This window comes from Dermacentor variabilis, chromosome 1, assembly GCF_050947875.1.
Source record: "Dermacentor variabilis isolate Ectoservices chromosome 1, ASM5094787v1, whole genome shotgun sequence".
In the NCBI taxonomy this organism is placed as follows: domain Eukaryota; kingdom Metazoa; phylum Arthropoda; class Arachnida; order Ixodida; family Ixodidae; genus Dermacentor; species Dermacentor variabilis.
In genome coordinates this window covers 12,297,495-12,319,851 of record NC_134568.1, presented here as the reverse complement: position 1 = coordinate 12,319,851, position 22,357 = coordinate 12,297,495, and the positions used below count along the sequence as shown (strand labels likewise).

The 22,357-nt window shown below is 42.9% G+C and overlaps 1 protein-coding gene across 1 annotated transcript in view; it reads right to left on the bottom strand.

Annotated features, from left to right (window-relative positions):
* Positions 1-9,627: 9,627 nt before the first annotated feature.
* ValRS (Valyl-tRNA synthetase) overlaps positions 9,628-22,357 on the bottom strand; it is a 108,686-nt gene continuing 95,956 nt past the window's right edge. Inside the window, exons 23-26 of the mRNA XM_075684804.1 lie at positions 21,802-21,913; positions 20,912-21,087; positions 17,399-17,548; positions 9,628-9,821 (exon numbers count right to left, since the gene is read on the bottom strand). Coding sequence (XP_075540919.1) covers positions 9,753-9,821; positions 17,399-17,548; positions 20,912-21,087; positions 21,802-21,913 — 507 coding nt within the window. The 3' untranslated portion in view covers positions 9,628-9,752. The remainder of the gene's footprint in view (positions 9,822-17,398; positions 17,549-20,911; positions 21,088-21,801; positions 21,914-22,357) is intronic.

Below are 22,357 nucleotides of genomic sequence, written 5' to 3'. Positions count from 1 at the left end.
AATGTGAATTGTCTGCACGGTGCAGCTACCTGGTGGCACAGAGCTCAACCACACACAGTAGCAGTAACAAAAGGTATTCTTCTTTGCTGCTGGTGTAAATTTTTCACAGGAGTGTAATAGATAACACGTTGTTTTTGTAAAGGTTTAAAATGTTTTACACTTGTCTAGAGCAATATTAGTGCTTTGTTTGACTGGTTAAGCTCTGCGCCAACAGGTGGCTGGACCGTGCAAACCAATCAGGCCGCTCACGTATGTCTGCACTAAAGCTGCTTCATCAGCTTGAGTTTATGCCTCCACCAATCCGTCGAAACACCCAGCTCACCTGTGGTTACCGGGATACCAGAAACCTCCGGCACTGCAACAGAATGCTCACGACGCACACTGCTTTGATAGCTCTCGCTTGGGGTCGACTGCCAAGCAGCTGGTGGAGAGTTTGGAGAGGCTTCGTGCACTCGCTCCTAGGGAACTGGAAGTTGACAACGCAACATGCCATCATGACGCAGAGCCAGTGAAGGCGGAGCTTAGCCACGATCATTTGGCGAACGAGCTGAAGAAAAAATGCATGACTATGGAGGAGGGTAACTTGTAATCATCCGTAGCTCTCTTAATATGAGAGGCTTAACACAAATTGTGGTGCAAATGATTAACTTTAGCTGTACCCTACGTGTCTACAAAATTTGTCCGAACCGTTTCAAGGGTCCTTTAAGCTGCAGCCATTCCTTCTAATCATTAACTTTGTGAAATGCAGGTTTCTCTTTAAATTTTGGTAGCTGATAACGGAAACTTGGCACTTTCTAATGCTTGCTTAAGATTTTTTAAAATTTTGTTAATTTTTTTTTCCAAAAGCTGTATTTGATCAACTCGCATTAACATTGCACACAGGCTTGGCATAGCATTCCCCCAAAGTTCGCGAAATTTGACCTCAGCTGCAATTTTAACGGTGCCAGGGCAGCAGTATAAGTCTTACGTTGTTCGCAAAACATTAATAACGCTTCGGACGACTAACATACGTAAGCTATCGTAAAAAGGTGCATTTAACCCGCCTATTTGGAACGCTGCCTACATATTACCCACACTGTGCTCCTGATTTTCCCCAGATATTAACAAGATACGTATCTTGTTTTGTTCACCGAAGACACCTGAGAAACAAACTGCAAGCCTCACATGAAGAATAAAAATAGGAAAAAAACAAGAGTTCAATAATTATTTACAACGTTACATTTAAAGCAAGTGCGTGAAAGCTCAGCAGTGCATTACAATAAAAATTATCCCTATTTTCACGTAATTTGAAGTTCGACCTCGTGCAGTTGTTTTAGGAGTCTGGGAAACATTTGGAATAACGGCAGTATAACACATTATTGGAACTCTTCACTAAGTAACTTTCTACAAAGGCTGCAGTAAACCCACATAGATTAAACACTTATCACTCGTCACTGAGAACACGATTCCTATACTTCAACGAAATACGAATAAACATCGTGCCTCACATAGTTTACCCAGGAAACTGGGAAAACAAAGTGCCTTGTATAACACATAAGAGTTGGGAGAAAGTAGATATTTAGTAAATATTTTCAAAGCACATAGGTAGCCTATACAGTTCAAACTTTTGGCTTATATATATATATATATATCACCCAAGAAGCGGGCCCCATTTCCTCAAAATATGCAATCTCTTTTTTTTTTTTTTTGCTTCTGCCAGGGAACAATACCAAAACACGACAAAAAAATTCAGAATGACCACACAGGACAACCGTTACCAAAAGGTCATCAAGTCGCCCAACTGAATATCATTTTCTTCAGCATAGCTAGAATACGTGGTGATTTTGCACAGAAATTCGACAGCCTCTGGACATACTGGGTACGCAAGGTATTTGAGGACATAACAGCAATCTCAGGAATAGCATCAATATTTCTGACAAGATTCGGTATGCTCATTCCAAATATTTTGTAGTTTCTGTTGCTGCTTTTTTTATAAAACGGTTAAATAATACCATTTTCAGCATCAATTAATGACTGAACTCGGCTTCGATAATGTTTGTACACTCTGATCGGATAGTGCGTGTTGATGTTGGGCAGTGTTTCCACAATAGCAGGCTAGCTTTATCAAGTTTTTATTATTGCGTGGCTGTGCGTTAGTCTTTCTCTCAGTGATGCCCGCCATACATAGCATCGTACGGGTTTAGATATTTGGAACTAAGACGCCATATTGAGGATGACTTGGTCGCTGAAGTTCACAACCGGACATTCTTAGGTGGTGTAGGCACTGTGGTTGCTTAAGCAAATCCATAACTTAGAAGTGGCACCTAATAAAGTCATGTGCAGGAAGTTTTATTTTTTATTCTGAAGGCTAAATGGATTGTTGGTGGCCATAATCAGCTTTTCAGGGTTCTCACTCATCATGACCTCCACCTGCTGGTGAAATTCACCCACCTGAATGACATCTCACCGCTGGCAGTGCTTAATTGTCTTTGTCACAGATGATAATTGGCCATGAACTCTTGCCTCGCCAACAAAGCAAATGATTTCACAACATTCAAGAAGGTGGTGATCTCCACATTGCAGCAGCTGACGTGCAAGGCGACTAGCGGAATGTGCTGCTGCTTCATCTCCAGTGTTAGAGTGGAAGATGATAGCCTGGAATAAATGTGCTAGATAGCTAGGTGACAGAGGGGTTGGTGTGGTCGATGTTAGGTGCCTAGACACATAGAACGAGAACATTAATGTCTATGGCAATTCAGAGCCGTGTCCTCAAATACTTCGCACACCCAGTATGTATGTGTATATATATTACTCTGACAATTCATGCCGTAAGGCAGGCCATTGTTGGGCGCAGCTGACTATAATACTTTATAATCCCACACTCTTACCTTAAATATAGCAAGCTAATTTTGTGTATTCACTACGCGGTCCTAAAAAACTGGGCATGATGGAAGAAACGCAAACTGAAATTTCAAGGAGGCCAGTGGTGCCTAAATCGACCGCTAGGCAGATATCTTCACATTCTAATAAAACAAGCTCCATCGTTTCTCTAGCTTAACCGCAGCAAGCACATGCTTCTTCTTCCTTCTTACATCTCGCTTTATAGTTGCATGTTCTAAGGCATCCTGATCTCGCTTCGAAAAGTAATGAGCTTCTTTTTGGGTTATCATAAATTGTTTCTTTCCCGATTTCGTTTTTTTTCCTCTTTAGTTACTCATGGCAGGTTTATTTTCCATTGCCGCCACCCATGAGATTATATCAGCCGCTCCGACTTTCCACTTGACTTTCTTTGTTGCTGTGTTGCTCACCCTACAGGCCACATACTTGCTGGTAAACTTCCTAGTTCTTTTCCTCCACTGTGAATCAATGTTTTTGCTGTGCAAATACCTCAACACTCTACCAGCCCATTTATTTTTTTCCATATTCCTCCGTCGTTCTTCATAATCAATTTTACTGTGAGCTTCCCTCGCTTCAAAACTTGTCCAGCCCATCACCCTGCACAGCTTCATTTGTAGTCTTCCCATGGTGCCCAATGCGAGGCGTCCCACTGACCTTTCGTCCCCATAGAGTCCCGATTGTACCCCTGATTTCAGGCAAACAACCGTATTCCCAAAAGTAAGTCCTGGAACCACACCTTTCCACATACCCCAGTTCACCACGTACCTATTGTATCCCCATAGCACTCTGTGCTTCATATATTATGGATGCATTTCTCTTCCCCTTTACTGTTGTTGTTGTCCCTCCCTCCCTTACTGTTATTATGCCCCTCCGGCCTCTTCTGACAGCGCTCCCCCCCTCCCCCCCGTCGCCCCTCTCTCGGTAAGTACTTCAACGACAACCCTTCAAGGTTGTCATCTGACAAAAATGTTGGAGAGCGACAAAGGAGCGGTGACAGGACGAGCGGCATGTGTTCACAATCACCACAAGATTCCTCGTTAGCGAGAGTTTTCGTTCGGGAGAATCATGAACAATCTCTGGATAGTTGGCGCCTGTGGGTTGTGTTGCACGTCGTGGTCTCCTCGCTACGCTCACGGCGCGCACGCTCCGATATCGCACGCGCGGCACGACCACCGCGGGTTCGAGCACTCCGAGCCGCCAAGCATACAGGGCGCCGCGTCCGCACTTGCTCCGGCCCGCTCCGTGTGCCGACGCGCCTCTGATATGCCGGTACGCGGCCTGCCGGCCCCAGCTAGGGGAAGGCGAGACCGCGCGTGGAGCAAGGGAGACCCTAGGCGAAGCACTCGGAAAGGAAGAAATAACATTTATTAAGCTGGGATTTGATACAAGCACCAGTTTTATCAACACGTCCGAATCTAAGTCTAATTGCGACACAATACATGGCCAAATGGTCGCCGGAGGCGCTAACGGCGTCCCACGACAGAGAGAACAAAGAACCCAGCAGTAAGAGGCTGCCTATCCTTCAGTCAGAAAGAAACGACAGACGAACAGACGGGGGCACGATCGGAAGACACTGCCTCAGGATATCGAGACGACGGAAGAGTGCACGCGCCCGCCGAGGCGAAGTAACCATCGGCCGGCGGCGGACAAAGGGAGTCGCCGCCGGCAGAGAAGTAGGCACCTTCCGACGCCCCGATGTGGACTCCCCGGGCCCCCGTCTTGCACGCGCGTACCCGGGGCGCACGCAAGTAGGGCCCGAATCCCGCCAAAATGTCGGCCAATGGGGAAAGCCCGTTGACCTTCCCGTGGGCGGGATGACAGCCGAGCAACAAAGTTTTATGACCCGCTGCCATTCCGTCCAGGCAGGGAGGAGAGGGACACGGAGCCCCAAGAAACACAGTGCAATGGCTCCACACAATCACCGCGGGAGCCCGAAACCCCACATAATCATGACAGAGAAGGTGGTCATGTGGGAGCAAGAACTTCATGACCATGGAGGAATGAAATATGATTGTGATATTTTACTAATCAACTGCAGCTCGATTGGCTGTCCGTTATGCTGCTACATCAGGTTCTGCAACGAGGAGCGGCATAGCAAACAATAGCGAGCTGAAACGAGTGACAAAATGTTGCGATCGTTCTGCTCACACGTAACCACTGACTGCGTCACGACACATACACCTCCAGAGGAAATTAAATTCTGGAGATTTATGTCCTAGAACCACGATATGATTATGAGGCATGCTACTCCCGAAAAATGAAACTGAAAAAATGTTCGTAGAAAAGCTATCGTAAAGTATTTAAGGAGCCCTGAGGTTATAAAGGCAAAAAAGAAAAAAAAATGATCAAAAGTAAAAAAATGTCATCCAGTACTCTCTAATCAGCTGTCTAAGTTTGCTGTTTTAACCAATAACTTTTCGTAGTGCAAATACATCTCTCAGGTTTGTCATAAAGCTTTTAAAACGTTGAGTTACCTTCGTTGCCATTTTATTTCAGCAGGCACTGTAAACTGTTATGCAACACTTTGGTCTATCTGATACTGAAATATGCTTGAAAATGCGACTTGCAATCAATTGTCGAAAGGACATACAAAATAAGATTTTTTTTTTCAGTGAGTATGATCACAATTTTTGCCAATAATGGCTCTCTAATCAGGAAACCTACTAATAGCTTTCTTGTCACTGCTATGCCGAATCCTTAAAAATATTATGCTAATACAACTTGCCCTCTCTCTGACAGTAAATATGTCACTACCTTTTCACCCCCTCCCTTCTACAGTATTACCACACAAATATCTTGAAATAGAATTCCCTCGTTCTGTTCACATATGGAACTCTTTACTCACCACTCGTTTTTTGTCATTGCCAAAGTTAGTGGAAAAAAATTAACAATTATTAATATTGAAAGCACTGCGCAAGCGGGCAGTGCACACACTTTTAATATCTGCAAGGTAGAAACTGACGCAGTGTGGTAGCAAACTGGCCTACAGACCCTTCTCGCAGAGCAGTTTTCTCTAGAGGAACGAGATGAGGCTTTCGGCAGCATACCACATATTGTCTCAGCGAAAACGAACAAAAACAACATCAATACTGCTTCCGTCCTGCTACTGTGGGATCAGCTGTCGAAAATGCAACTGTGTGTTTGCCAATGCACTGGGCTCCATTCATGCTGCAAAATGTGAAACAGTAGAGGGAAGCCGTGTGGAGTGATTGGCCACAAAAATAGTGAATGGCATATTAATGAATGGAATGAATCTATGGGACTAAGCCCACGGGCTGCTGCTACACAAGGACTGCCTATGTTGCTGGCCACCCTCCGCGATGCACAGCTTTTCTTGAGGACTGAAAAAAAAATATTATGCCAGCTTTAGATAGCTAACCTCCAAAGAAAGCACTTCAGACCTGGAACATTGGCAAAAGTGAGTACCGCTCGTTACGTACGTACAGTGACAAAGGGAGAGCACCGCTTCCTGGCATAGCAAATTTCTCGCACTTTATTTACAGACATCCACCCTAACTCACACACAAAGTTATGCCCACTATATCGGCCAGGTATAAAGAATAAATAAATGGGTGCTCACTTGAATCAATGTGCTGAAGCATAGGTGACGGCAACTACACACAAATGTTCGAAGCTGAACGTCTCATGGCAGTCCACAGAGTAAGCAAGCGAGTATATACAAGGTGTCCTACTTAACCTGAGCCAAACATTAAAAATATGCAATATTCTGTTAGGCTGAGTGACGCTGTGCTAACGCATTTATCTCCTGCTCCGGTAATGTAAGTTTCTACAATTTCTCTTACTTTCTTGCTCTTTGCCTGATTCAGCAACCTGATGTCATTGAACATTGGGGCACACGAGCATTTGTTGCAATGCACAGCTAAATGCCTACCCTACCAGTTCTCTGCAAGAATACAGGAAACTTTCCGAGCAGTCAACTGGAAAAAGGTCACAGCACAAAAAAGACAGGGACACGAGAGAGTGACACACACACAGTGCTGTCTTACAACAGTTTATTTATGACGCAATGAAGGAATAAATATATAGGGTGCTACCATGTGCAATATGTGAATGATCAGCAAAAAACCTGGAATATCATTTGCAATGCTGATAATGATAGCCACATACCTACAGAGCACACGAAATTCTTGCGATTTAAACTCTGTCAAGATACGCCATTTTCCGAGACGAAAGTGCAATCAAAGGAGAACGGAGATGATCGAATTCAGTCAACTGAATTGCATCAGGCTTTCCTTGGGGAAACCAAATCTGAAACCAAGGCCTCCTAATAATGTCCTCACTCTGGGTGGAGTGAGTGTTCCCGATGGCGTGAAGGCTGTTCTCGGCAAAGGGCCAAAATTTAGCTATGAACCGCAATTGTCTGCTTACCAGTTTCTGGCCATGTCCAGAGATATGGCAGACAAGGCCAATGAACATGAACGGGACCACGTAACCAGAGAAAGCATTGACTGCATTATGAAGAACATGCATCACAGGAAGGCACATAAACTACCATTTAAAACAAGTGGTGCCCTGGATGAAGGACAACAGCATGAATGTCCTGCAGTCTGACAAGGAAGGAGGGTTCATCTTGCTGCCAGAATTCTTCCGAAAAGAAAAAAGCCGCGGAAGCAATTGCAAAGAATTTCAAAGCAGTCCAATTGGATCCAAAAAAGCAAAGAAAAGCTAATCTCAAGCTACTTACAGAACTTAATCTTGAACCATTAAAGAAGCTCACTAGCAAAATCTGGGTTTCTAGAAGTGTTCTTTACATGCAAAACACATAAACAAAACCACACATTAAGGGTTATTGTACCCGAAAAGACTTCATGACAGTTGCAAGTTGGATGTTTTTTTGCAAGGCCATCTAAAGAACCTGCCGGTGAATGGCCCTTACCAAGTACAAAGTTCTGAAGAATTTGTGAGTGAACTAAGGGGACCTTGTGTTTGAATAGCATCAACGGGTTTTCTGTCGATGTAGATCTGTTTTATCGACTTGTGACAGTTTGCTAGTTGCTGTACGTGATACACAGTAGGCATAAACGTTGACAATTTCATAACGCTCTTATAATTTCATCTTCAGTCAACAGCCATCAATCATGACGGAAATTTTTATATCCAACATACCGGTACTTGTATCGGTTCATCTATCGCACCCATGCTTAGCGATATATTTTCATTTAGCCCTGACAAACGCATTTGCACTGCTTTAGTTGACTCCTCAGTTACGCACATTTATGACTACGTGGATGACTACCTGTTTCTTCTAAAGCAGCAACCTGGTTATTGCTTTGACGAAGAAATGAAAAATATTCAGAGAATTTTTAGCATGCACGGTGGGGGACTAAAGTTCACCTTTGAACTGTTGAATAAAACTAACATTTAATTCTTAGATATTAATCTTTCATTTGCTTCAAACCACCATGTTTTCTGGGCCTGCTTCCCTATGACAGTGCTCATTCAAAACTCGTGAAAAGGGGAATAGCCATCTCCTCTATTCAAGCTGCAATGAACAAATCCTGTGAGCACCAAATGACATACAGCCTCCTACAGCAGACAGAATGTCTTAAAATAGCCGGGTATGCATCTTGTCATCACAGCCATGTGTGAAACACTCCTGCAAAAAACAAAGCACTCAGGAAGAAAATTAAAAAGCATGAAAAAGAAGGGACCTTTTCATGTAATACCACATGTTTACAAGTTATCCCACAACCTAAGAAAGTGGCCAATAGGCACCAAATCAACTTAGCGTTTTCATGGTTTTCCGCCCTCTGTAAACTTTTAAAATTACGCAATGGTATCAAAAATTGGAAATGCCAGGAATGCACCACGAATCACGAGAAAAAAATTCACCAAATGCACTTTTGACATCGTTTACAAGATACCTTTAGATTGTGGACAAGTGCACATCTCACAAACCGGGCAATGTTTTAATGATAGAGCTAGGCTGCATAAAAGCAATGTAAAAAACAGGTACGGTAGCCATTTAGCTCCGCATTGCAACAAATGCTCATGTACCCCAATGTTCAATGACACCAGGTTTCTGAAGCATGCAAAGGGCAAAAAAGGAAAGAGAAATTGTAGAAGCTTACTACATTACCAAAGCAGGAGATAAATGCCTTAGCACAGCGTCACTCAGCCTAACAAAACTTGAGGTAAATTTTCTAGATAAGCACCTCTACTTGTAGGCAGTACACATGCCTTTTAACCTTTTGGTTATTGCTGGTGCTTTTTGACATGTTACAAAAGCTGGTTGATCTTTCAATAAAATTTCCAGTTGGCAGTACAGCGCTCATCCCATTCTGTGTGTTTTAGATTGTTGTCTTGGTCTTCTTTGCACTGCTTCAAGTTTACTCAAGATGAATCAAGCTGAATGAGTCAAGTTGTTAAAAAAATCCCAATACAGCTTTCTGTTGCTCAATATGTGTTACATAAAAGTGTTTTTTCGAGTGTGAAAGAAGCCTACAAATGCACACAAAGTGCCTCGAGCGGAGAAACCGGCCAACAAAATTTGAACACCCATACTGAATATCACAATAACTGCGGTTAAACATTTGCTCTGCAATACTATTTGCTAGGATACACAGTTGGTGGCTGAAGAAATGTAGACTCCTGCAAGATACCATGGACCACACAGTGCCATCTAAAGGCAAGGAATGTCACACAAACATTAAAAAAATACTGGAAGTCACTCACCAGAGGGGAGCGGTATAACTGAAAAATGGCGAAATCAAAAAGGCTGACAGCATAAACGTGCAAAACAAGAGTATTCAGCTTTATTTAAATAACCACTGCCAAAGCGAGTGCACACTGGTGGAAATACAAAATGTACCCAGAACCATCTTTCATGAAAAATTCATCCATCTTAACTTAGTTTAGTCCATGAGCTTCAATGTACACATTGTCTCAGCAATCCTTGCCAACTCCCCTTCAGTCTGGCGGACCTGAAAAACATGAAATGTGAAACCAGGGTCATACACAACAAAAGAATAGCAAAGGTCATGTCTCAAGGTTGACATGTTTTACGGATTCCTTCTTTGCAACAATGCATCTGCAGCTTTTGGTGTCTTTTGACAAATGAGTGGTGAATGCACAGTGGCTCGCTATGCATACTTTTACAGTCCTTGACTAATGAAATTACAAATATGCAGAAAACTACTAAACTGCAAAAAGTGCCCCGAAATTTATATTAGCTGAACGCCTTCAGGGCACTGTGTGCAGAATTGTAGAAGCCAATTTACTGCATCAAAAGCAAGATCCTCAATTAAAATAATGACATTTTAAACCTGTAGCATACTTCTTAAAACACTTCAGAGTGAACCTGCACTGCATGCTTAAATTATATTTGTAGGTTGTTTTAGTTGGAAGGTAGACATCTGGTTTTTTGCTCGGGGTGTCACTGTCGTCGTGAAGTAACATCACTTCTTTCGTTGTTTTTCACAACATTTTACAACAGGCATCTCTTTTTCAAGTCGCCAAATTAGTGCTTTCCAAGTATGCTAGACATGGTATAGTTGATGTTTTCATATCTGACGTTCCTGTAGAGAGTTCCAGCATGGAGTCCACATTGTGGTAACTTTAAAAAGGTCACCAAAAACTGAAAATTTTTAAAATTCAACTTGAAGCTGTGTGCTTTTCAAAATTCAGTAGATACAAAAAATGTGAAACTAAATTTTCACTGCAGAGAATTAATTCACAACTCAAAGGGTAAAGCAGCCACAAGAATATCACAGAGCGTTAATTTATTATTTTTTCATGAGCAGTTTTTCTGGCGAAAGCCATGGCTTCTATATAAATTTCATCTACTGCAGAGAGATTGCTGTCATGGACACTAAATTAGCTAAGTGTTGAATGGACCGCCTTTTTTAATGATGGTTTACGATGGCTATACTTACAGGATTACAGCCTCTGACACAACTTTTCAGTGTTCACAAAAACATCTTACTACAATAGTATGTGTTAACAGTAAAAAGCCCCACACAATGTGTATTAACTCAAATGTGCTGTTTTACTATAAACTAATATTATCAACAGCACATACATTATTGCAAAAATCCTACACCTATGCGAATATATGGCTTATTTTATACTTGCTGTCTAAAAGTGTCCACAAATGCATCTCAAAATTTTACCCAGCCACTAGTAACACCACATTTTTGTCTGAAGGGGTGTGAACCATCTAGACTGGCCTTTGTACGCACTGACCTGTAGTTACAGGTTGCTCAAGGTTACAAGTTATTGCAAGAAATTGATGCATGTCCACAAGCAGTGTCTGGGATGAGTAAAAATCAAGAGTGACAGAGATGTGAACAAGAATGCAACCTTTGCTTGATTAACAGGCGGGGTTTCATGTCCTATATCAATGTGGGGCTATTAGAGATGTGGAGGACCTTGCATTAACAGTGGTGCTACAGAGGACTTGTGATTTGGAGCAAACTTTGGATCAGCTAATTTTGCAATTTAGAACAGGGGTCCTCAAGCATGTTGGTCACAGGGAACCCTGCTAAGCTCCATGAAGTGCCAAGGAACTGTTCGCCTTCCCACCTCCCAATTAGAGAGGCTAGCCATAGCACACGTTGGGTGCCAACAGTGGTGTTGGGCAGGCTACTTTGATGGCGATGTGTAACCCACGTATTCCAAACTGGGTGCAATCGTCATGAGCCAAGACAGGGCAGCATTGAAACCAAGGCGTGCCGAGAAATAATGGCAGTATTTAGTGCTTATCGCACGGGGACACTTATGCCATTTCATCGCAAAGTCTTAAAATTAGTGCCTGGTCTAATTTGAGTACAGTAAAACCTCATTAATTCGGATTTCACAGGACTGAAAAAAAAGATGTCTGAATTATCGGGGGTATCAAGAAAACAAACAAATGCTTACTACGTCAACGCACTTTTATTTACTGAATTAAACGGCAAATCCTGTTTCTATAATGCACAAGAGCAGTGCAGAAGCTGCAATTCTATTCCTCTAGTAACTGATTAGCGCTCGCAGCGGCAAAGGCATCGTGACTTCCTTTGCAGCATGGCCGCACCGCGTGTCTCCATCTGAGACACGTTTTTCACTACTGCAAACACCTCCAGATTATTTTTTCGCCAAAGAGCTGGTCTCCAACTAATTGTCAGCCCATCATGATGTAGCCGGTGCTCTTCATCTTCGACAGCTTTGCCTTGAGTAAAAGCGAAACTACTGTTTGCTGCAACTGCTGCGGACGAAGCCGCAGTCGCAGTCTATGTGATCATGGACAGCGACCTAGCGGTTCTGAAGGCAGCCGGCTGACGAACGCACACAGTCAAAATGATACTAACATTTGCTGCAACAAGTGCGGCAGAAACCGTGGTTGCTATTGATGCGATCATGGATGGTGACTACACAGTGTTGAAGGCAGGCGGCCGACGTGCGCACCGAGTCAAAACGAAACTACTGTTTGCCGCAACCGTGGTGGCTAACAACCCACTTAGGAAGGCACGCGGCCAGCCGTGAACGCGGTGCTATGCGCGGCGATAAATGCAAGAATAAAGGCTTTAAGGACACAATTAGGCACGAAGCATTCCGGCATTGCTGTCAGTAACATATAGCACACAATTTCTGCTGATTACCAGGGTGATGCAGACTCCGCCGCTTCATTTCGGTTGGACGCTAGCGCCATTTTTGGCTCTTTTGCACTGCAAACATACGGTGCTCTGCACTAGCCAAGCTGCAATACTAGAACCAAATGAGTTGAGCAGTGCCGCGCATTTCTTTTTTAAATCCTCCAACGTCAGCACACACGTTAGCGGCACCTATCTACAAACGGAAGTTACGGTTTCCGAGATTCAAGTGCAAAAGCTTAGGCACACTGCCCGTTTTCAGAGGCTGGGTGGCTACAAGCTGCTGGCGGATTTATTGCGCAGTTCGTGCGTTTCTGTTATGCACTGTGGTGTGCTTTATGACACTCGGCCATGGGTAATGGAGGTTCCTAGGATCAAGCGCACCTAGTGTTCACCGTCTAGTCACTTGGCGAGTGCGGAACCAAGAAAAATTATCAGTGGCCTGCGGAACCAGAGCCACCGGCCAAGACAGGGGAACCCTGTGGAACTCGTGGGTTCCACAGAACCCACTTCAAGAACCCATGATTTAGAGCAATTTAGAGAAGCTCACTTTGCATTTTTGAGCACATTGTATTAGCTTATTTTGTAATTTAGAACAATTTAGAGATGCTAATTTTAATATTCTGGAGAAATTCGGAGTACCTTGGAGGAGCAAGTTGCATTTTAAACACTTTTAAGAGCGGTTCAGTACTTATTTTAGAGCAGTTATAAGGGGCTAGATAGAACAGTTTGAGCCAAACCAGATCTCACACAGATAATGTTCTTGGGCAGAAGTAGCAGCATTGAATATATTTTGCCCCAATAATGTCAAAAACAGGAAAAGCAAGTCATACATTGAAAGTCACGTATAACTTCCTCAGGTATTTTCTCAACACAAATACATAGGCAAAGGACACTGACTCAACATTATATTTAAGGAATAACACTTTCAAAGTACCTAAAATGTGGTTGTCAACATGCAGAGTTCCTGTCCCAAAACTATGAGAATCTTGACCCTAATAAAATATTGCATTTAATATCCCTTAGCCATCACATAAGGCATACTTGTTGACATGCAGAACTTTCGCCACCAAGTTCTAAAGTTGCTGCAGCTTTTGCTTGATGTCTCCGAGCCTGGTCATGCTCTAAGCAAGACTGACATTTGTCTCAGCCTTGGCCGCATTCAATCACCACCATGGAGGGAGTGTCACGTCACTCAGCTAGCCTCGGCAAGCATATTCTCTGACACCGCCCCTCCCTCTCTTCGGGGGCCTATCTGCACGGTGGCTCTGGAATGGTTCTGGGGAATGATTATGCCCCCATGCTTGCCGGACTACTTAAGAGACTGTTTAGTTCATCAAAACAGACTTGTTTCAGATGCAACCAAAGCGAGGCAACTGAAAGCTGCCTCTTTCCTATCATGTGAGAAGGGTCTATTTCTGCTTTATATCCTCTAGTCTTTATCACTAGGCTTCAAGATCGTCATGTGACGCTCCGTCCTAGTTTTTTTCCCTCATTCATGGTTCTTTGGCTACAGAGCTGTCGGCAATTGAACAAAAGCCGGGTAATACCGTCAATCACACTTTACAAAGGCAATGGCCAGAAGCATCATCATCATCATGAGTAAGAGTACCATATCGTGCAGAAGAACCATGTTGCACCAGTCACCTGAGAGCTAGAACAGACTGTTCATTACTCCGAGATAGGAGGAGGATTTTTACTTCATTTGCCTTTAAAACTTTTATGATCCTGTTGTCTAGCATCATGCAGCTACAAAGAAACAAAGCATTTAGGAGGTAAAAGGAAGATTAACAAAAATGCACTGCACAGAGTTGGTGAGGCTGTGCAGGTTTTGTCATGGTGGCAGTGCAGTTGCTGGTGGTAGATGCCATCAAATTCTGAAACTCGTTCTGGCACAGTTCAGCACAATTTTAGTCATTTTATCAGGATGGCATAGCCAATCCCATTTGGCACAATTGGTGCAGGAATGGAATTGCTGAATTAAGTTTGACAGTGTTAACGTGCACCCAATGCTCCGTATGCAAACGTTTTTACATCCATCTTCCATTGGAATGTGGCTGCCATGGCCAGGAATCAAACCTGCAACATTGTGCTCAGCAGTAGAATGCCATAGACATTGAACCACCATTGCAGGTTTAGATACTGAAAGGGGATCAGAGATGGGTTCCTAAAAGTAAATTGCAAGCCGCAATGTGCTTTCATTAGTTCCATACTCTCAGGAAGGTAAATTTTAGTGAACCCCATATTTGACAGTGTTTGGGCTCAAAATACAAAACAACTAATGGAAAAAAAAAAAGAATGTTTTCACTCTGGCCTACGGTTTGCATGTGTCGTGATTCAAAACAGAATAATTTTATTTAAAATATTTCTTTATTCAAAGTTTTTTACGGTACCAACTGCAATGTGTGCATTTCTGACCACATTACCGAAGTGCAAAATCCCCTGGCGACTGCTCAACGCAGCATACAAGGTGGAACTTTGCCTTTCATCGTCTCAACATAGAGTGGCAATGAGTGCTGTGAAGGCCACTGTGGCACATGGAGGGAGCTCCTTGGCATTGACTGTATCAGGCAATGACGAATGAGAAACTACGCAGCTGCTCACAGCCGTCAATATTTCTTTGCCACTATCATGTTGGTGCTATCGAGAGTGGCTTTTTCCCCCCCCTAATACGTACGCATTTTATGATCTCCCGTGCCAATGGAGTGCATGTACTATGTTACTGCCGCTCTTTTAGTGGTTCATCACTTTCTAAGTAAATACTGCTTATAAATGAAGTCCACTTCCCCTTCTGACAAATTAGTCATCACAAGTGTTTACTGTATAAGCAGAACTCCTCTAATACGTTTTCCATGAGACCACAAGAAAAGAAACGTAATATCCACAAGCATATTACACGAATATGCTTTTCAAATCACGAGAACTATCTGTTAAACATTAAAACAATGACGCTATGCACGGCTCTGCCTCTGAAGGACTTAAAGTCACTGACACATAATTTGGACTTGTTAGGGACCACTTAAAAGTTCAAATAATTGGGAGTCCGAAGTATCGGTGTCTACAGAAAAGCCGAGTCGTATTATTGGATGACCACTTTCAGGAATGCCTTCACTTTCAGAAAACTTCAAGTGACTAGTGCCTGACGCATCGGCGTCTACGAGTGACAGCATCCTTGGCACAGTACCAAGCACGCTGTCTTACCCCGGTGCCAGGATCACTGTCACTCGTCAATGCATCCAGTGCTACGAAACTGATAGCAGTATCTTCGAAGGTGAGCACTAAGAAAACAGCCCAAGTCTGTAAACATGTTGCTGCGTGCACTTACACTTGCCTGCAACCATTGTCCATGCTGTCTCTACAGATAGACGAAAGTATAGTGAATACATGCACTGAATCTTCTTCCCCTAGCAACAAAACCAAAGCCAATTGAGCTGTGATAGCCAAATGATTGCTGGTTTCTTTGCAACCACGGAAGAAGGAAAAAAAAAAAAAAAGCTAGGAAAGGGCATGACTTCGCTCAGGCAGCCTGAGCAAGCCGACCTCCTCTGACACCGCCTTTCTCTCCGGGGCCTCCATGTGTACAGTGGTTCTCAAGAACCAATAGGTCCACAAGGTTGCTAGAGCATTCAAGAGACTGCTTCGTATGTGGTAACTTTTACGCATTGTCTTATGAGACGACAGCATCCACTTTGGATCTATCAGGTCGTCATTCTGCACTGTTTCACCTTATTGCTCCCAACAGATACTTGTATTTGCTTTAGATTTGAGCCATGCTGCTTTGACAGTAAAGTATTAGTTACAAGTGGGCGTTGTTTTTGAGGCCCATGTTCAGTTTCTTGGCCCATTAGACTTGAGAAGGGCAACTGTATTAGGTGAACATGACCTCCGTAGTGTTGCAACAGCCTTGGCAAGCCAGGTGCACTGCCAAATCTCAGAGGCTATACATTATCAATTTGCGTTTAAAGGTAGCCAACTAGAAGCTACCATTTGCCTATAACGTGACAAGGGCCTACTTTTCCTTTATATTTTTTATGACTGGGCTCCAGGATTGTCACGTGACACTCCCCCGTTTTTTTTTCTTCCTCCATGTTCGTAACAGTCATTGTCCGGCGCTTCACTCACTTAATCACTGCCCTCATCGGTGCAGGCATCAAGAGTGGATTTGGCGCCACTTGAAATTGCTTGAAGAAGTCGCCATGGAACAGGTTACTATTTATCATGCAAATGAAAAACACTGGACACACAAAACTAACGCTACAAACGGCAAATAGAACCGATGCAGCTTTTCAGCACTTAGTGGCTTGGCTTGTCCTGCGGTTTTAGTTTAGGTGTGGTCTAGAGCTAATGGATCAACTATAGGCTTTGTTAGTTTAGGTTTCGAGGAGGAGCTGGCAACATGACCAGTGACCATGCCGGCGATGTATTCAAAAGAAAATATCGCTATCTTCACTAGTTCAGGTGGTAAAATTGGCATACGGTCATGCAGGTGGAGTTTGAATATTGAAAGGCATGTTGTAAGGTGTCTGAAATTTCGTAAGTTTTCACCAAGGCCGTGCACGTGTCGTGTCAGAAGCACATGTTAGTGGTGGTCAGAAGTGCGCAGCTAGGGGGTTAGTGCAATTGACGTTTTTCTTAACATTTATTACGTCATAGATGGCACACTTGATATTTTTATAAGCCAAAGTCTCAATGTATTATGTGGGAACATTTTGGAAACAACATATCAAAGAGGATTCTAACACATAGGTGTCTGTGAACTTTCTGTTGGGACTCGGCTTTAGCGTCATTACACCCGGGAAAATGCACAAGTGAGGAAAGTATCAGTGGGGTTCTACTGTAATCAGGTATTTTTACACTTCTCATGTTCACATATGAACCGGGTAAAGAGGGAGAGTGAGCAATTCAAACATGCTACTGCCACCAAGACTCACCTTGTCAAAGTTTGTGGCCTGCACCTCGGCTGGCACCTTTGTAGTGTAATCCGCAGCAGATATTGCAGTCTTCAACTTGGTTAGCTGGGTCTCAAGCTTCTCCTGCTTTTGTAACAGGCGCTCCATTTCTTTTGCGGGGTCCACAACACCCTGCATATACATTCCAAGTTCACATACATGGCATATGAGAACAAAAATTTAATGAGTACTGATGGCCCCAACATTACAGCTTTTTGTTTCCTTCGAGCGTTCCAGAGAAGACTTATTGCAGCAGCAAATGTGTAATATGTGCACCCTCATACAACACGGCTGTGAATGACAATGATCAGACAGACACAAGCCAATGTGAGCACTTATGCAAGCCTGAAGAGATGCTCTATTCACTTCAGATTGTGATGAGTTTCCACAAATGCTTATCATACAGAATAGGTGACCACAATAGCATATCACTTAAAAAAAAGGTGAAAACAGATTCGGTCAACTTTTTTAATCAAAGGCAGAACTACTTTACCATATCAGCTGCAAGTGTAAGCCAGTTGCACTGCTCTCTTGAAAAGAAAAAAAAAAATAGCAGGCATGACCATGAGCATTTGTTTAGTAGCAAAACAGCAAGACTGACACCATACTTGAAAAATGCACAACTATACTTTGGTTTGTCCAGTTTACCTTTCTATATTTACTTTTCATAGGAAAAGCAAACTACTACTAAGAAAAGTATACATTACGTTGAGACTTTGTTACCCACTATGCTGCAGTTATCAACCAACCAACTCGTGGATGACTTAAGTATCAGGAAATGTATCTGACATTACTTAAAGTGGTGAAGGAGAAAGCCTCCAGCATTGAAGAGAGCATGAACTTTTTCAACTATGTGGCCTCCTGGAATTATGCAATGCCACAATGTTTGGCCAACATTATGGGTTCCAGTTGTGTAAGCTACAGAGAGCTGCGACACAATTTTTTCATGTTACCCACAGATTTCGTTATTGCATGGTTCAACTGTAATTTGCTACTGAAAGAAGTGCTCAACTACAAGGAGTGCTACTGAGTAAAAAAAAGTAATTGATCAATTCCAAAACTAAAGAAAAGGTAACATAATTAATTATACATCATTCATTATGTGCAAGTCTGGCGCCAGCCCTACTCCGTGTACATTCAACATCAAAAGTCTACAAGCCAGAGGATCTGAGAAGCTGCTTAGTATTTCAGCAGACTGGACATGCAGCCCGGCTTTCGCGTTAACTGTCTCTGCTAGTAGGTATACGCAAACAACACAGTGTTGTACAGATTTACTGGTTTACTGGTACAGATTTACTGGTTACGGTCATGAACTGCTTGGTAATGTTTTCTCAGATCCCATGGTTTATCAACTTTTGACGCTGACTACGATGCAACATGCCTTCAATGATCAGGGGTAGGAGACCGCAACAGAGCTAAGAAACTGCACCTTTCATAAAAAAAGTTTCAGGACCCCTATAAAGTTTTCATTGTAATGTTCATAACAGCACAACACAAGACATGGACAAAAGGAACGTAAAAACGATGATAAGGCACTTCCTTTTGTCCGTGTCTTACGTTGCGCTGTTATGAACCTTACAATGAATCCTAACCAACTGGCCGAACTTGCCGCCTTCTTGATCCCCGATAAAGCAACTGTGGAAAATGTGCAAATCATGTTTAGGGCAATGTTTTTCAATACGCAGCCCTTAGACCTCCTCATATCCACTGGGACTGCTGTAAAGACTGGTGCCGCTGACAAGCATCATTTGTCAAAAGAGTGATGAAATGTCTGGTGAGAGCTTCGCAGCAAGCTTCCTGTGTGAACTTCTGTCCTCAAGAAACACTTTGAGGAAACTGAAAGCATGAGATAGGCTTGTTGTTTAACCAGACTTTCAACTTCATTTCAGTTCTACGGTAGCATTGTCGCTTGTATACAAAATGTACGACTCTCGGCATAAGCATCGACTGTAGGCTGTGAGCTGCACACGAGGCATCAATGTCATGGTTTGAACAAATGCAAAAATACCTAATTTAAGTTGTCATACCTGCAGGTTGACCTTATTTTGGTTTGTGTAAAAGTGAACATGTACTCAAGGGCATCTCACTTGACCTATGCGTGTTTCAAGAGTTGGTGGTGGCTTCAGATATGAGAAACACTGGTCTAGAACAGCTCCAGCATTTAGATGCAAAATACTGCAGCTGTAATATAATGAGCACTAACATTGTACCATGTTACAGCTGCACTTGCATTAACCTACTTTAAATTGGATTAAGCTGGGCAGCTAAGCCAAAGAGGAAGTATATGGTCAACTTTTGTTAAGTTCACCCTGATGGTACCCACAAAATTGATCTAATTATCCTGCGGGTCAAATTAAACAAGATGAAGAAGAAATGTTAAAGCACACTGCCGATTCATTTGGCAGTAAGTATTAACCCGATTCTAAGACACTTCCAAATTTAACGCATGCCCGCTTTCTGTGTCCTAAGCAGAAAACTAATGTAGAGGTAACATTAAAAAGTTCCCACACAAAGCAGAAATCTAACGCTCACCCGATTTTTTAGTAAGAAAACAGGCAAGGGTCTCATATGTGTTGCACAGTGGCCACTGAATTCTTAATGTGAGCTTCGCCGCAATACAGCGGTGTTATAAGGCAAAACATACGAACGCCACACATGCGGTTTTCAGCTTAATTTCTTGGGCGGGGGAGTGGGGGGGGGGGGGGGGGAGAGAAAGGTGCCTGTTAGAATCGGGTAAATAACTTAATCGGTAACTGCTTGAACGTCTTCCTACGGCAAGCCAAAAATAGGCATTTTCGATTAGAGATTACATGTGTTCAACGCATTCACTGTCCCCTAAGCGCTGCAGAGACGGACAGTGCCAGTAAAGGGGTCGTTATTAGAGTCACCACAGGGGTTAGGCAAGTACATGCTGATGGTCAAGTTCGAATTATCCGGTCAAGGCCAATTTCAGGGTTAAAATAACGAAAGTTTGGGCCTATAGAAATGCATGAGTGCCGACTGGGGCCTTCTTTCGGGGTCGAATTAACTGAAAAATAGAATTAACCGGAGTTGAATTAACGAAGTCTACTGTACAATTAACTGCTCGCCACAATGTGTGTCAGTTAACTCAAGATTTGGATGACCAAACATTAAAATGGGGGCAAATTAAAGTACAAGCTGCCAAAAGTGCATTTTCTATAAATATAATCTGCACTGAGCGTGCCAACGTCACAGTGAAGTAGTGCGATGTCTGCCATCAGTTCAACCACAGCTGTCACCCATGACTATAGAGCATCCAAATGCATCCATTGATGAATAATGAGAATGTGGCAAAATGTTTCAACACCACACATGCCTAGCTCCGAACTACTTGTGCAATGGCAGCAACCTAAAAGACCACACACTTTTCTTCCAAATGATAAAGACCATGACAACAGTCAGAAGAGCATTGGCGAATTGATCCTCCCTATGAACACAATTTTAGGTGCTACACTGACACATGGTGTGCCTTACCTTGAGCATGAGGTACGCCTGACAGGTGTCCGAGATCGTGGTCACAGCACACCCAACTGGCATGGTAGCGTCCTCTGTGAGGAGCTCCACCTCAGATGATGAGGTCAGCGCAGCAATCACCACTGCCAGTGAACGCACTGTCTCCCGGTTGCTGGGACTACTGCACTGCACGTACACTGAGGCAGAGGCAAGAACAAAGGGCGACAGGCTCAGCCGATTGCCTACCAAGTTCAGCAAGCAGCTCAAAAGAATTCTACAAGCATGTGTTCCCATGTGCATAGAATGGCACAAATAAGCAGTGGGTTTCGAGGCAGAAAGCACAGTCACAAATTTCTACTCTTCTTTTTTCTCTCTTAGCGTGTGCGCTGCACACTATATCTGCTCGTACCTACAGAGCCCTTTGTCAGCATGGTGCAATTGTCAAACTTTTGCCAACCTAAATTATTTCATGCTGGAATTACTGCATTTATGATTGCAACCCCATTTTAGTTACGGAATGTACCAGTGACTAGCTGAAAAAAATTTTATGGTGCCCACCGTATTCCTCCAGTGAGCCACCCTCTAGCATTATAAGACTACTTAGATAACCAAACACACCGAAAACTGGTTGGTCACTGTAATTATCCTAGTCATAATGTGCACAAGGTTTACTTACAAGTTATTTAGCAATACAGGTATGTTTGCGTGATGCCAATCAACAATCCTAATCTAGTAATTATTTTCGACACTGCCCACACATGTACACACTTAACAATAAAACAGTAAAAGTAAAGAAAAAATTTTGAATATGTGGCCAGATGGGAATAAATTTAAGCAATGTATGCATAGTCCTTTCAACCAGAGATAAAGGCACTGCTGCGCAAGAAAGGAAAAATGGCTCAGGCACTTACAGTGGACCTTAGTCTTGGTGAGGTTGTAGTCGGCACGTAGAGACCGTACTTTGTGCACAAGGTCCTGCATGAAGCTCACCTCCTTTTCCAAGGACTCATTTCTTGCTGGGAACTGCCAAATAAATTTTTAAAAATGCAGGCATGACTAAGAGAGTCCTTTAAATATAGACCTACTGAAAACATTACATATATGGACATAAGAGATTTCAGTCAATAAAATATTAATGTTCCATGCCATGCTGCTAAGAAAGAGTCAATGGTTTAGGATGTATCAACTAGCTATTGAACTGTACATGCACCCAACACTGTTTCCAAGGCCTTCCCATTGTTTAGCTGTTTTCCTTTCAATATTACATTGTCAGCTGAAATAATGATGCTTTCATGCTCACTGTTATTATATATATATATATATATATATATATTTGTATGTGCACGTGATGTACCTAAAGGTTTAATGAATTTTTGAGTATACCTGAAATATCTACCTGAAGTAGATGTTTTCCACTCACCAAGAGCTATATCTTTTTCTGTCTGTTACATGCCTCACACTTTGTTC